This window comes from Lynx canadensis, chromosome D2 (genome assembly GCF_007474595.2).
Source record: "Lynx canadensis isolate LIC74 chromosome D2, mLynCan4.pri.v2, whole genome shotgun sequence".
Classification (NCBI taxonomy): Eukaryota; Metazoa; Chordata; class Mammalia; order Carnivora; family Felidae; genus Lynx; species Lynx canadensis.
Window position 1 is genome coordinate 56,635,574 of NC_044313.2, and position 13,691 is coordinate 56,649,264.

The window sequence follows — 13,691 nt, forward strand, 5'->3', positions numbered from 1 at the left end:
CAGACGGGCCTGCCTCCCAGCTTTGTTGGGAGGGCTGGTAGAGGCCTGGGCAGAGGGGGGCTTTCAGCAAAGGAGGTAGGATAGGACAGGTGCCCAGGACAGGTGCCCAGGAGATAGAAGTCATCACTGCTACCTGAATAGAGGGTCCTTTTCACCACTGGAGTCAAATGCAGTGCAGGGGGTGTGGTTCCTGACGAGGCCTAGGCACGGCTGGGCCAGAAGCCAGGGGAGCTGGGGCAGACTACCACCCCCGGGGCCTGTTCTCCAAAGTGGGGCCTCGTCAACGACTTCTAGAGAGCTCGTTGGCATGGTATCGCCAGAGAGGTGTTGGAGGGCCGGCACGATAGACACGACGGAATCTGTGGTAAGACTACGAGGCAGGCAGAGATTTCTCTGTGAGCTTCTCATCTTCTAGTGGCCCCCTGGCTGAGCACCACCTTCGCCAGGAGCAAGCGGGCTCAGGGCGTCCCTGTGGGGGTTCCTCTGAGACACACAGAAGCTCGTAGCCCAACGGTGCCGCGGCCACGTGAGCCCAGAAGCCCGGATGTCGGTGACCCCGCGGCCTGGGGGTCTGCTATGGCATTGGGGGTGCAGAGTGCGGACTCGAAGCCGCGCGGCCCGGGCTGAGTGACCGAGCGTTCCTAGCAAACGGTCCTGGACAAGTCACACTGCCTCTCCGTGCCAGCCTGGCTTTTCTCACCTTTGAGATGGAGGTGTTAATAGCCCCTACCTGTGAGGTTCTCGTGAGGATTCGACGAGTCACCGTGCGGAAAGGTCTTAGAATACCGCCTGCCACAAGTTAAGGGCCAAGTGTGAGCCCTTAACACCATCGCTGTGGTCTGAGCCAGAAGTCTTGCCTGTGAGGCCATGTCTGTGCAGCCCAAGACCCTTCCGACTCTGTCTCCAGCGTAGACACCCGAGTACCTGACCCCCAATCGCCAGCTCCGTCCTCTGGGCTCCCTCTGACTTGCCCCTGCCTCCAAGCGGCCCTGAATGGCCCCCCCTCTCAGCTCCCAGCCCTCAACACAGCCCTCCCCTTGGACATAACTTAGCAATGTGTTCTCTGACCCTTCTCCCTAGACTGTGGGTAGGAGAGACTCCTAGTTGCCACTGGCTCCCTCCGGCGAGGGCAGGGGCATAGGCAGGCTGGACCCCACCCATCCATGGGGCTAGCCTCAGACTCCCCGAGGCTAGCCCTCTGCTCCCCTCGGCTTCTCACTGCGCAGGGCGGGGCAGGAAAAGTGCACGGCAGGGCGTGGGGATGGTGGCCTGGTCTATGGTGAAAACCCTGGGTGCCAAGGGTCTTGGGTTCTAATCCTGCCCCAGCCTCTGGGCCTCCCTAATCCTGGTCCCTCTCTGGGCCTCAGTTTCCCCTTCTGAGGAAGTCCATTCTACCCTGACATTTGGTGATTGTGCTGAGGCTCTGCAGTTTGGGCCCTCCTTCCCGCAGTCCCAATATCTTCCCACATCATCACCCGTGTCCACTTTTGGTCCCTGAGGAAGCATCTGAGGGGAAGCCTCTGATTTTCCCAAGCCCCTGCGAAGGGGCAGAGGCTACCAAGAAGCAGGACCCGGCAGTCTGCCCGGCAGGGAGCCTTTGAGGACGAGTGGTGGGTTGAGCCTCTGCCAAGACCGGGAGCGGGTGCTTGGGGCAGTGAATCCGGATGCTGGGTATCTGCTCCAGAAGCTGCCAGAAACAAAGTCTGTCCCCTGGAAAGCTGGAGCGCCCCATCTGAGGAGGAGCGAGTACTTTCTCCCCCCCGCCTGTAAACAGCAGGGCCGCCTCACAGCTGCTGGTTTCCTGGCCAAAGGGTGGCCCTTGTGAACCCTCCTGAGGGGCTGTAATTTAGGGATATTTAGTCAGGCCTGGCCGGGTTGATCGCATTACGGGCGGTGGCCGCCAGGCCCGGAGGCACAGCCAGGATTTGCTCTCCCTCCGGAGCCCTTGTTATTAACTCGCCTGTCCTCCCACCCTGAAGAAGAGTAAAAACCACTTACAGGGGGGCCGCGGGGACCGATGATGGACATGCCGGCATCTCCTGGGGCCCCCTGTGGGAGAGAGAGAGAGAGGAGAGGGAGAGGGACAGGAGCAGAGGCAGGACGGGGGGAGAGGTGGGCAACGGAGGAGGGAAAGAAAGGAGCTGGCAGGTGGGGAAGGGGAGCAGGGTGGGTGGGGGTGCCCAGGCAGGGGCCAGGAGGACAGAGGGTGTGGAGGGAGGCGGGGGATCAGAAGAGAGGAGACACAGGGTGCGTGTAGCATCCAGGAGGGAGTGAGAAGCAGGAGGAATAAAGAGGGAAGACAGGTTAGCGGTAGCATATGGGACCAGGGACAGAGAGCAGTGGGACCCCAGGCAGAAGAGAGAAGAAGGGATTCAGTGCAGGGATGAGCCACAGGTGACATGGGGATGGGGAGGGCACACGGCTCAGCCATACCGCTCAAGGCCCCAGAGGCCTCCCGCGTGCCCTGCTTGGCGCCCTCCAATCTGCCCAGCCCCACCCGAGTCTCAGAGCCCCCATGGCCTTTTAAGCCCAGCGCAGCCCCCAAACGCCCATGTGGCACACACACCCCGCAACTGGTGAACCCGGCTGCCCCGTGGACGGGGCAGCTGAGGACAGAGGTGGGGACGAGACGCACACTTGCTGTGTGGGTCCCGTGGCCCTGAGCCCGCAGGTGGGAGCTGCCTCGGGCCTCCTAGTCCTGCTGTGAGAGTCACACAGAAGGGATGGTGGCCGCTGCTGGATGGGGAGCGCCAGGTGCCGTCCGAGGGTGACTGGGCTGCCGGATGTCTACGCCTGTGTGTGTGCGCACGTGTGTGTGGTGGGGGCAGGGACGGGAGACAGAAAGATGAAGGTGCGTGGGACACAGATGGGGGTGAGAGGTGATGCCCTGCTGGGAGGAGGGCGGCTGCTGCTTCCCACCAGGAACCGCCCCTTCCGGTGGAAGAGATGCCCAGGGCCCCCCTTCTGGGTCTTTGCTCTGCCAGAAAGGCAGAGTACAGCACAGCACAATAGTTAGGAAGCCCAGCGTTGGAGTCAGACACGCCGGCACTCCTCTCCAGCCCTGTCACTTTCTGCTGTGTGACCTTGGGCAAGCCCTAGCCCTTCTCTGGGCCTCAGTTTCCTTCTCTGTAAAGCGAACTGGTTGGATGTGCTGCTCTCTGACCCCCTCAGGATCCACCAGGGCTAATGCTCCAGGACGGTCTCTTGGGCTCCTGGCTTCCGAGGGGGCTCTACTCTACAACCCTGGGGGGTCTCCCTCTGGGGCAGCACAAAGAATTTCTACGTGTGAGGGCACTAGGAGTGGGCTGGGGAGGGACTAGAACCAGCTGCGCCAAACAGCGATCGATCGGTGCTCCCCTCCCTCTGGGAAGGGTGAGTACGAGGCCACAGGCAGCCTCGGTGGCTAGGGAGACCGGCTCAGCCCGGAAGCTGAGGCCTAAGCCAGGAGTCAGTGGCCTGGAAGCTGGGCTGGGAGAGTCTGTGAGAGCAGAGTGCTGCGGCCTGCATGCTGGGGGACGGGAAGGGCTGAGATGGGGGCCTCGGAAAGCACCCCCGGAAAGTCCAAGGGGAAGAGACTGGGGCGGAAGAATGGAGGGGAAAGTGAGGACTCACCTTCTCGCCTGGTTGGCCCTTTACTCCCTGGGGCAGCCACATGCAACACAGGGTGTAGGGAAGAGAGAGGCGGGGAGAGAAAAAAGAAAGGATAAGAGAGAGGCACACACACAAGAATCTGTGTTAACGGCACAACGACCAAACAAAAGAAATCACTGTGAAATAAGAAACAAAACAAAACACAGATGCTGACACGTGACAGGTTCCGCGTCCAACAGGCACAGCACCTGGACGGCTACTGCCTCACCCCCGGGCCCGGCCCCAGCCAGCCGTTCCGGATAACCGAGAGAAACAGTGGCCGGGGCCTTAAAATTAAGGCCCTCTCAGAGTGTGTGTGTGTGTGTGTATGTGTGTGTGTGTGTGTGTGTGTGTGTGTGTGTGAGAGAGAGAGAGAGAGAGAGACCCACCTAGGTCAGAAAATCTGCCTGAGAAGCCATGTCCCCAGGGCCTGGGTCACTTGAGGTGGGGGAGAGGGGGTGGATAGGCAGGAGGCAGACTGCTGTGAGCCGGAGTTTAGTTGGTTTGAAGGTCCAACCGAGTACCAAGCACAAAGTTTTGCCAAGCTTAGACACACTGAGAGTCCTCAGGGCCGGCCAGGTAAGACGGCGGGAGGAGGAGGACAGACAGTAGGACATAAACATCAAGGTGGATGGGGGATGGGTCCGGGAGGCAGAGGAAACTGGGGAATCACCACGGGTCCCTGTAACCACAGTGACTGGCAGGTAGGCAGCTCCAATCCACTGAAGCCAGTGACGCCAGCTCTGTGGAACCCTGGGAGCAGCTCAAGCATTTCACACCCACTGGCCGCCCCCCCCCCCCCCCGCCCCGTCCTTATCAGGTGGCTCAGGTTAGGACGCCTGCTGGGCAGCCAAATGGGTCCACTGTCACATTTAAGTAGCACAAGTGGCAAGAAAGCCCCCAACCGGCTTGGAAAATAGCCTTGTGTAGAAAGAAGTGGGGAGACCTCCTGGGGCCCGCCCTTCTGCCCCCACCACGGGGGATCAGAACTAGGCTCGGATGGACACTTCCTGGGGGCACGTGTCCACAAGGGCCCAAGGAGGAGGGCAGAAGCAGGGCAGGACTTTGCGTTTTGCAGTCGCCCCCTGCAGGCTGGCAGGGGCACTCGGCGTAGAGACCCCTGAAACCTGCCTGTTAGGAGCGAGGATTGTGGCATCTGACAGTCAGCTTGGGTACAAACCCCAGCTCCTCCCCGATCCTGGGCAAACTGAGACTCAACATGCTTATCAATGGAACGGGTTGTTCCAGGGCTATGGTGGAGAACGTGCCGGCCCAGGCCCACGCACGGCGAGCTCCGGAGAAAGGCTGGCTGGCTGTTCCTTCCCTGCCTCGGTGACAGCTCGGAGGGGGGCGGGGGGCAGGGTTTGGAGGTAGAGAACTGAAGCAGAGGGACAGGGCCGGGCGGGAGCTTGCAAAAGACACTTAACATCTGAGCCTTGATTTTCTCATCTGAAAAATGGGGGTGGAAATCGCGCCTGCCTCAGGCAGCGCCTGTGGGGCCCGCTAATGCGGTGAGGCTCTCAGCACATCAACGCCCAGCACGCAGTGAGAGCTCTCGGGTGTTAGCTGTGATGTGGCCGCCTTTTCTCTGAGCTCACGCCAGGCACAAGTAGGCCACACCGAGGCCTAAGGCCAAGCCGGTGAGGAGGTGAGGTTACGACGAGGCAAGGCACGTGAGTGGCGCGGAAGGATGGCGTGGGGGTAGTCAGGGGGCACGGGGGAGCCAGGGTGGACGTCGGGGCTGATGGCCGGTGGGGAGTCGGGGGTAGACCGGGAGAGTAGCTTGGGCACGTATGTTCTAGACCCGATGGGTGGCGGTGAGGCCAGCATGTGGCCATCACGACGTTGGGCCGCCCGCGGTGCCTCAGCTGCCCTTCCTGGCCCCTAGAAGCCAGCAGGGACGGCCCTGGTGCTGGGACCCGCGGCCTAGTGCCGGCCTTCCCATTCCTCAGCTCCATACCTTCCCTGCCGGACATTGTTGTTTCCCTTTCTTCACCTAAGGGTTCAGCAGGAAACATTCAGCGTTTAACTCCCAGCTTCCCTGTGAGGATTTGGAGACACTGTCCCCGCCAGCTTCTAGTCTCTGTCTAGGGAAGGCGCCTCAGGAAGCCAGCTCCACAGCGGCTTCCGTGGGGCATCTCGGGCCGCGTTTCTCACCATTTTCTGCTGCTCTTGCTGGGGGGTGTGGAGCCTCTGGGGAGCCTCGGGGGTGGGGGTTGGCGTGGGTGGGGGTCCTCCTGATGTCAAGAGGGGCTTGGGCCTCATCCTGTCACCCAGGAGGCGATGGACCAAGAACTTGATCGCAATTGCACCAAGAACTTGGTGCAATTTCTTGGGTTTTTCCTTTGCCCTGGGAGCCCTCAGGAAAGTCAGACTGCAAGGTCTGAAGGACTGGAATAAAACTTCTTCCCTTCTTCCCTGCTGTCCCTCTCTGAAGCAGGCCTGGGTAGGGGGAGACAGAAGCCTGACCCCCTCCTTGGGGCTGGGGACACTGCCATGGTTTGGAGGACAGGCCAGCATGAAGAAGCAAGCAATGGCCACCCAAGCAGGTACGAATGCGCCAACTCACCACACGTCCAGGAATCCCAATGGCACCTTTGTCCCCCTGACAAAGGAGGCAGAAACGATTAGATGTGGCTGGAGCCGGGCCAGCATATAAAAGACCCCGTGGGCCAGCTGTGCACCCCAGACCTGCTTTACGTAGGCAACTGGGATGATGGCCAGGGGTCATGTGGGTGAAGTTGCCCATTCAGCCCCCAAGGACTGTTGGGCAAGCAGCCACCCCATCGGGCACGGTGCTGTGGAAAGTGCACTAATGCAGGAGTCTGGTCCCTGGCCTGAGCCTCCGTTTCCCTATGTGTTTCATAAGGGGTCTAAGGCCCTTCCTCTCTTAGACTTCTGCTGTCACAATCTCTTCCAGCTATGGCCAGGATGGGCCATATCCTTGACCAGTTCAACTCCAAGGCCCAGAGCAGGGTAAGTGGTGGCCCCACGTGACAGGTTTATCTGTGCTAGAGCTGGGGCGCAGTGCCCATGTCCCCCGGCTCCTCCCCAGGCACTCTGTCTGAGAAGGTTACGAGGGAGCCCTTCTCCATGCCCTTCCTGCACCCCCAGCAGGGATGTGAAGGACGGTGAGCCATGGGGATGTGCCTGCAGCACAGATGTGAGCTGCTCGGAGGGAACCACTGTGTTTTGTAGCCAGGGGTTACATCTTCTCACTCTGGAAATCTGCTTAGTAAGTTTTGTTCCTCTCCTTCTTGCTAGAAAATATTTTTTTGCAGTCGCATGTGTGAAGACATCATGAAATCTGGGGCGGGGCCTGCGGTTTGCTACGAGTCCGGAAGGACGGAAAGCAACGGGGGCCAAAAATTAGATGGTGTCTGCCCCGGCTTCCTAGGCAGGAGACAGCTGGGCTTGCGGCTTCCTTGAAGGGGGTGGGCATTTCTGGGGTGATTCTGCATCTGCTGACCCCACCGAGGCAAAATGCCTTGAGGGACAGCTAGCATCTCAAGATGTGTGTGGACGCACAGAGAACAGCATGCGGCTCTGAAGTCAGGTCCTTGTCACACACACAGGCCAACGGGGTCTCCAGTAAAACTTTCACCCTTTGCAAGAGTGGTGGGGCAGTGTTGGTTATAAGCCTGGATCTGTTTTTGTAGCCTCCTTGAGCACCCGTGTCTCTCTCTCACGGGGCTGCTGGGAGGACGCCATGAAATGGGGTCCCGGGAAAGCCTTCTCCCAGGACGTGGCACCTGGTGAGTGTCGCATAAACGGAGTCTACAGCTAGTGAGCCCAGCATGGCCGCGGGCAAGGGAATTTTATAAGCGTGTCGGTACATCACACTGTTTGCATTTGACAAGGGGCTGGGAGCAGCAAATCTTTTCGTGGGTCGTTCCCAGGTTCCCTCCGTGGACGGGTGGCCCGCCCTTCCTGCTGAGGACACCAGGGCCTGCTGGACACTGGCTGTGCCACCCCCCACGGCCCACTCACTCTTGGGCTTTTGAGTGATATTGCAGGACGTGTGTACTGGTTTCTTTTTGTTTCTTTTTTAAAACTAATGTTCTTTGCAGTCCTGGCCATAAAATGCTCGGGTTAGGGACAGGCATGGAAGGGCCAGAGACTGGGAACTCTGTGAAGCAGCCCCTGCTCTGTGAACTGCCCCCAAATGCTTTTTAAAGGTGGAAGTTGTCCGAAAAAACAAAGTCTGCCCACGTTCTCCCCAGTCATCTGATTTTTCCCCTCCTTGGGTTTCATGGGACCGACTGACCCGTCCTTCTTTGCTCCGGGGCTCACACTTAACTGGGAGAGTTTCCATTTTCAAGGCCGAACACTCTCCCACATGCATTTCATTAAGAAAGTCACTGCTGGACATGAATCCTAGAAGCTGCTAGATTATCAAGAGGCTACAGCATAATTCATGTCTAAAAGAGGAGAAACTGGAATGCACAGGAGGGTCTGGACTCCAACGGATGCGGCCCCTGGCGCAAGGGAGAGAGGGCAGCCCGGTGCCAGCCCTCGCTCACCCTCCATACCCCACCTTGGCCCTCTGCCTGGCTCCAGCATCTTGCCTGACTCACCAGACATCTGAGGCCCCATGATATCTAGTACTCAATGCATCTCTGCCCCAGGCTACATCGCGCAGAGCAATGTCTGTGAAGACTTCAAAGATTGTTCTCAAACGTCAAGCAGAGACTACGGGAAACAGGTATGAAATGGTGTGTGATAACATGGGCCCCCCCAACAGGTCTCCACTGAAGCTTGGACAACTGGACAAGGTATTTTACCTCTCTGGGTCTCAGTTTCCTCAGCTATAAAATGGGTATACTAATAGCCATTTCACGGAGTCGTTGACCGAATCAAATATATGAAGAGTGATTAGCATAGTGCCTGGCATGTATTAGGATCTCAGTAAGAGAGGGCTATTAGTATTTCTTCCCCTCTTATTCCAAAGTCCCCAGGGTTCCTTGGCACAACCTCTCTAGCATTCAGAAATGGTAACTGGCAGGGAGGGGAAACAAAGTTTTTGAGTCTACTCTTACCAGAGGTCATAGGACAAAGGAGAGACAGCGGTCTTAAGCTAAGCTGGTATGCAGGATACCCAGGAAGGCCAGAGAGCTGCCTCCCCTTCCAGCACCCCCTTAGCGGGCCTTCAGTCTAGAGGTCAGGTCCAGCCTTAGAAGGGCCTTCATGCTGTCATCTGCCTGCTTGGGGCCCCAGGAGAAGTTTTCGAGGTTAGAGGTACTGGACAGAGGCCTCTCACCCAGATACGCCTGGAGGAAAGCAGCCACCCAACCTAGCCAGCCCTTAGTGGAGGAGAGCAGGCAAGAGAGACACAAAGGAAGGAAGAAATGCAAACTACTTACTGGGAGGCCGGGTCTTCCAGCGGGACCCTGAAATAAAGCAGGGAAGAGTGAGGTTTACAACGGTCAAGGGATAGTAATACCTAAGCATTTCACCCTGCCCAGCCAGCTGTGTGACCTTGATGTCACTCGTGCTCTAGGAACCTCTGTTATTTTATGAACAAAATGAAGGTAGGGCCTTGATTACTAAGCTTCCTTTCAGTTCTGGTATTCATTCATTCATTCATTCATTCACTCATTCATAGAGGTCTCCTCCAGGTCCAGGGTAGGTGCAAGGAAAAGAAAGACACGAATGTCACCTCCCGTGTCTCTGCCTCTCATCACTCAAGGATCATTAAGGCTGTGGGCCTCACCACCACATCCCCTTCCTTTGAGCCTTTTGGTCTCAGTCAGTGCGATATGCTGTCGGCCAGGCCTGTGTGCTGGCTCTGGCCTGGGAAAGGGCCCAAGGGGGTCGGGGCTCGTTCTTCCCCGTTCTACCACACAGAAGAAGTCAGATGCCTGCTCTGACGAAGCCGGTCCACCAGGAGATGCATCTTCTGGCTCCAGGGAGCATGACCAGGGAGCGAGCGGGTGGGAGAGGGGGCGGCACCCCGGGGGGGGCCTCTTCCCCTCTGTTGGGATGGCGGAGGAGGCAGGACTTCCTTCCTCTGATGCCTCCAACCAGCATCAGACCTCTCCATGATGAGCCGGGGCAGGGCATGAGGCAGGAACCTGGTCCCCCTCATACACGGGACCCCGTGTGGCTCCAGGAGCCTGTCCTCACGGACCACATCAGTGTCCTTCTCAAGCCCTTTATTCCTATTTTCCTAGTGCTCCTGTCTAGCACAATTCGGGGCATAGACTAAAGGCTCCATGTAATAGATCCGAAATCCCACTGAAAAGCGGGAGACATTCGACAACATGTATATTAGTGCTAATAATTGCCATAGTGGCAATATGCAGAGCTCAGGAACGAAGCAAATTCCAAGAAAATCATGTCTTTTTTGTTCTGGCGCTCAGCTTCCAGATGGGTCTGCTACAAGAGGGTGGCAGAGAAACTGCTCAAGTATCTGTCTCGGGGCATCACGTAGCACCTTGTAAAGGGAAGGAAACACCTGGAGAGGGCTTCTGGAACTGAAAGGCGGCCCTGGCATGGCTGGGACACGGAGTCCCGGAGAGACGGTAACAGAGACAATAGGACTGAGTCACAAACATGGGTTCCGGAGTCAGCCTGTCTGTGCTCAAATCCCGGCTCTGCCACGTCGCGGTCAGTGCCATAAGCGAGCTGCCGGGCCTCCCTGGGTCTCAGTTTCCTCACCTTGTAAATGGGAGAACAATTATAGCTACTTCTTAGGATTAAATGAGATAATGTATGTATAGCACAGGGGCTGGCACACCACAGTGCTAAATAAATGCTGGCGATTACGACAATTAGAGAAGAGCACGGGCAGGAGGTACGTGGAGCTGGCTTCGGTTTCTCCCTGCCGAGACTTAGCTACCAGATGTGGGTTCTCTCCTTCTAGACATCCTGCTCTTCAGGCAAAACCCAAAGCATGACCAGGGGTGGGTCTCAGGGTGCTCACTGGAAGACGGATCCTTCTGCTGCAGGGCTCGGACAAACCCAGGCAGCACTGGGAGTAAGTCACCTGCTCCGGCCCTTGCTCCTGAGGACATCCCGGAGGCGGTGGGGCAGTGACTCCCTCCTAGAGAACCAAGGTGGGGCCCAGTCAGGGAGTCCCTGGGGAATGCTGGGTAACGGCACGCACGGGAGCAGGGCCTGTCCCCATGTGTTCACTGCGCTTGATTTTGCCCCCACGGCACTAAAACATAAGCTTCCGGGGCGCCTGGGTGGCTTGGTCGGTTAAGCGTCCGACTTCGGCTCAGGTCATGATCTCATGGTCCGTGAGTTCGAGCCCCGCGTCGGGCTCTGTGCTGACTACTCAGAGCCTGGAGCCTGTTTCTGATTCTGTGTCTCCCTCTCTCTCTGCCCCTCCCCTGTTCATGCTCTGTCTCTCTCTGTCTCAAAAATAAATAAACGTTAAAAAAAAATAATAATTAAAAAAAATAAATAAATAAACCATAAGCTCCCGAGGCTGGGATTTTTCTGTTTTGTTCACGGATGTGTCTCTAGTGCCTCGAGGAGTGCCGAGTTCTTGGTGGATGAATGAACCTGCGGGCGATGCTCCAAACCTGGGCACTCAGCCTCCTTCTTTCCCGGGCCCCCCACAAACACAGCTCAGCCGCCAAATGTCCTCCTCACCCCAGGGCTTTTAGCCCTGCGCCCATACCCTCTTCCTGTCACTTCTGCACCGCCTGGGCCTGATGTCACAAGAAGCCGGGCAGTCGCCGCCTCACACCCCAGGGGAGGGAATGGGCCGACGGTTTCCAACCTCACGATCTACCCCAAACAGGGACAGAAGGGACCTACCACTTTCACTTACCGCTCCTGTGTCCCAACTACCTACTCCTCCCACCTCGTTTGCACACGGAAGGGACTTCTCTTGGGTCTCAGTACCAGGAAAAGCTGTGTTTCACTCGTGTGCCTTCAACAACCCTGCTTTCCTCTTTGCTCTGAGCACCAGGAAGCCCGAAGCCAAGTCAGCGGCTCGTCCTGCCCAGGGTATTGTGGTGGCCTCAGCTCTGGATCCTTTTGCTTTCCTGCCTCTGCTCTCCACCCTCCTCCACTATTTCCATGTCCAGTTTGTAAATCACCCTGAAATAGTTTTTAGAATATGGTGGGTGGAAATGTATGAAATAATAAATAAATTAATGAAAGCTCACAGAATAATCATTTCCCCCTTAAAATTAACAGCTTCTTGGAATCTTTGTGGATCACCAAGGATTTAGATGCGTTAATATATTCTAACTGGAAGAAAATACACACACACACACACACACACACACACACACACACGAGCGTACAATTACATATATATTCCTCACAATTCCTAGAAGAGTCACATACTATTACTATCCCCATTTTACAGATGGGGAAAGCAATGCACAGAGAGGTAAAGCAGCTTGCCTGAGGTTACACGATTAGAAGAGCCAGGATTTGGACCCAGGCAGTCTGGTGCCACAGTCCATGCTTGTAATCACTATATTAGGTTGCCTCCTTACAAACGTGTACTAAGTGTTAGCTAGTATTTCAGCAAGGATCACCTTCAGTCAGGGTAGCAGCTGGCCATCACATATTTCCCTGTATTTCTCTGGAGAAAGACACCTCCCTACTTCCCTCTGTCATCTGTTTTGATCTCACAGTCTCCATTAAGAAGTTCTCTCTGAAATCCACAGCAGGCATGGCCAGCAGGTGTCAGCTTGAGTGCAGACTCCAGTGGATTGGTAGTGACTGAGTCAAGCATTATGCTAAGAAGCCTCCTGATTGATTAGCAATGTCTGCCATGGACACAAGGAGTGGAGTAGCGGTAACTACAAGGTTTCTACCAATTAAGTGACTCGTGCTGCTACTTAAATCCATCCTCCGTGGTTGTGTTCTCCGGACACTGGCCATCCCGTGCCCACAGGAGCCTGGGTCTTCCAACTGGAGTCCAGAGCAACCCCAGGAGGGGTTCCAAAGAGACACTCAGAGGGTGGGGACAGGTTTGTGACCAGCTGCCATCTATCTCCCTATCTCTTGCCTTCCTCAACAGGATTCTTCCTTTGCAGGAAGCAGACAGAACAGGGCTAGGAGGTGATTCCCACCCTGGCCAGCTTCCCATTTCCTCCTTGTGGTTTCAACCAGAGTTGAGTGAAGGTGTAAGACACACACAGATGCTGTGCAGACCGCCCCCCCCGGGGGTGGGAGCACCTGCTCTGGCTAGGAACGGTCTGGGGGTGAGGCCGGCAGGGGCTCTCAGAAAGAGGCATTTCTGGTGAGGGCAGGGACCCAGAGCTGCCGCTGGCAGGTCAGCCCAGCTGTGGGGCCAGGTGTGGGGGGGGGAGGCCCGAGGAGTGGGGGAAGTGAGGACTCTTTTTGGCTTCGTCAAAAAGCAGAGGGGGGAAAGCAGCCCATTTCCAGCAGGTGGTCTGTTGAAGTTTCCTATGGTGGAGTTTATTTTGGAAGATTGATGACAGGAATTGAGATCTGACATCTAAAACATGCCACGATAAATCATCCCCCTGCTTTCAGAGACTGACACGATTTTCCTCCCTCTGTAACCCGGCAGTCAGAGAGCGGGGCAGGGCCGTCAGCGCGGGTTCAACGTGCCTTTCGGGACCCGACGGAATAGCAAATAATGGTCTTAACGGCAAATTGGGCCGGCCGCTCTCGCAGGACGGACCGAGAGGGAAACCGGTGTGGCAGTGGCTGCTCTGAGGAAGGGTGAGCCTAGAGCAGCTTTGGGGAACCTTGACAAGGATCTGATGTGAGGGCTCCGCCCTTTCCACTCCCATCCCCAGCTCCCCCGGCAACCTCTGGGCCTTTTGTCCAGGTATCAGATGCTGCCCTCAAAGCAGACGTGCTCCTATTCTCTGGATCCATTACTTCGGGGAGCCAGTCTCTTTGGGCTCTTCTCAGGTTCTCTGGAAATGACTGGGCTCCCTTGCCCCGCCCTGGGCCTTAGGGCGACGCCAGGGGAAGAAGCCTGACAAGCTGGAACTGGTATTGTCTCCCAACCCAACCCACTGAAATTGATCCCCTACATCAAAACACCACCACCAACAGCCACGACCACCCGCCCAAGGTAAGTGGGCCAGAATGGAGCTGCCTCACAGCAGCGT

General features: G+C 56.9%; 1 protein-coding gene across 1 annotated transcript in view; it reads right to left on the reverse strand.

Annotated features, from left to right (window-relative positions):
- COL13A1 (collagen type XIII alpha 1 chain) overlaps positions 1-13,691 on the reverse strand; it is a 147,210-nt gene that overhangs the window by 70,980 nt on the left and 62,539 nt on the right. Inside the window, exons 4-7 of the mRNA XM_030335305.1 lie at positions 8,994-9,020; positions 6,200-6,235; positions 3,613-3,639; positions 1,999-2,049 (exon numbers count right to left, since the gene is read on the reverse strand). Coding sequence (XP_030191165.1) covers positions 1,999-2,049; positions 3,613-3,639; positions 6,200-6,235; positions 8,994-9,020 — 141 coding nt within the window. The remainder of the gene's footprint in view (positions 1-1,998; positions 2,050-3,612; positions 3,640-6,199; positions 6,236-8,993; positions 9,021-13,691) is intronic.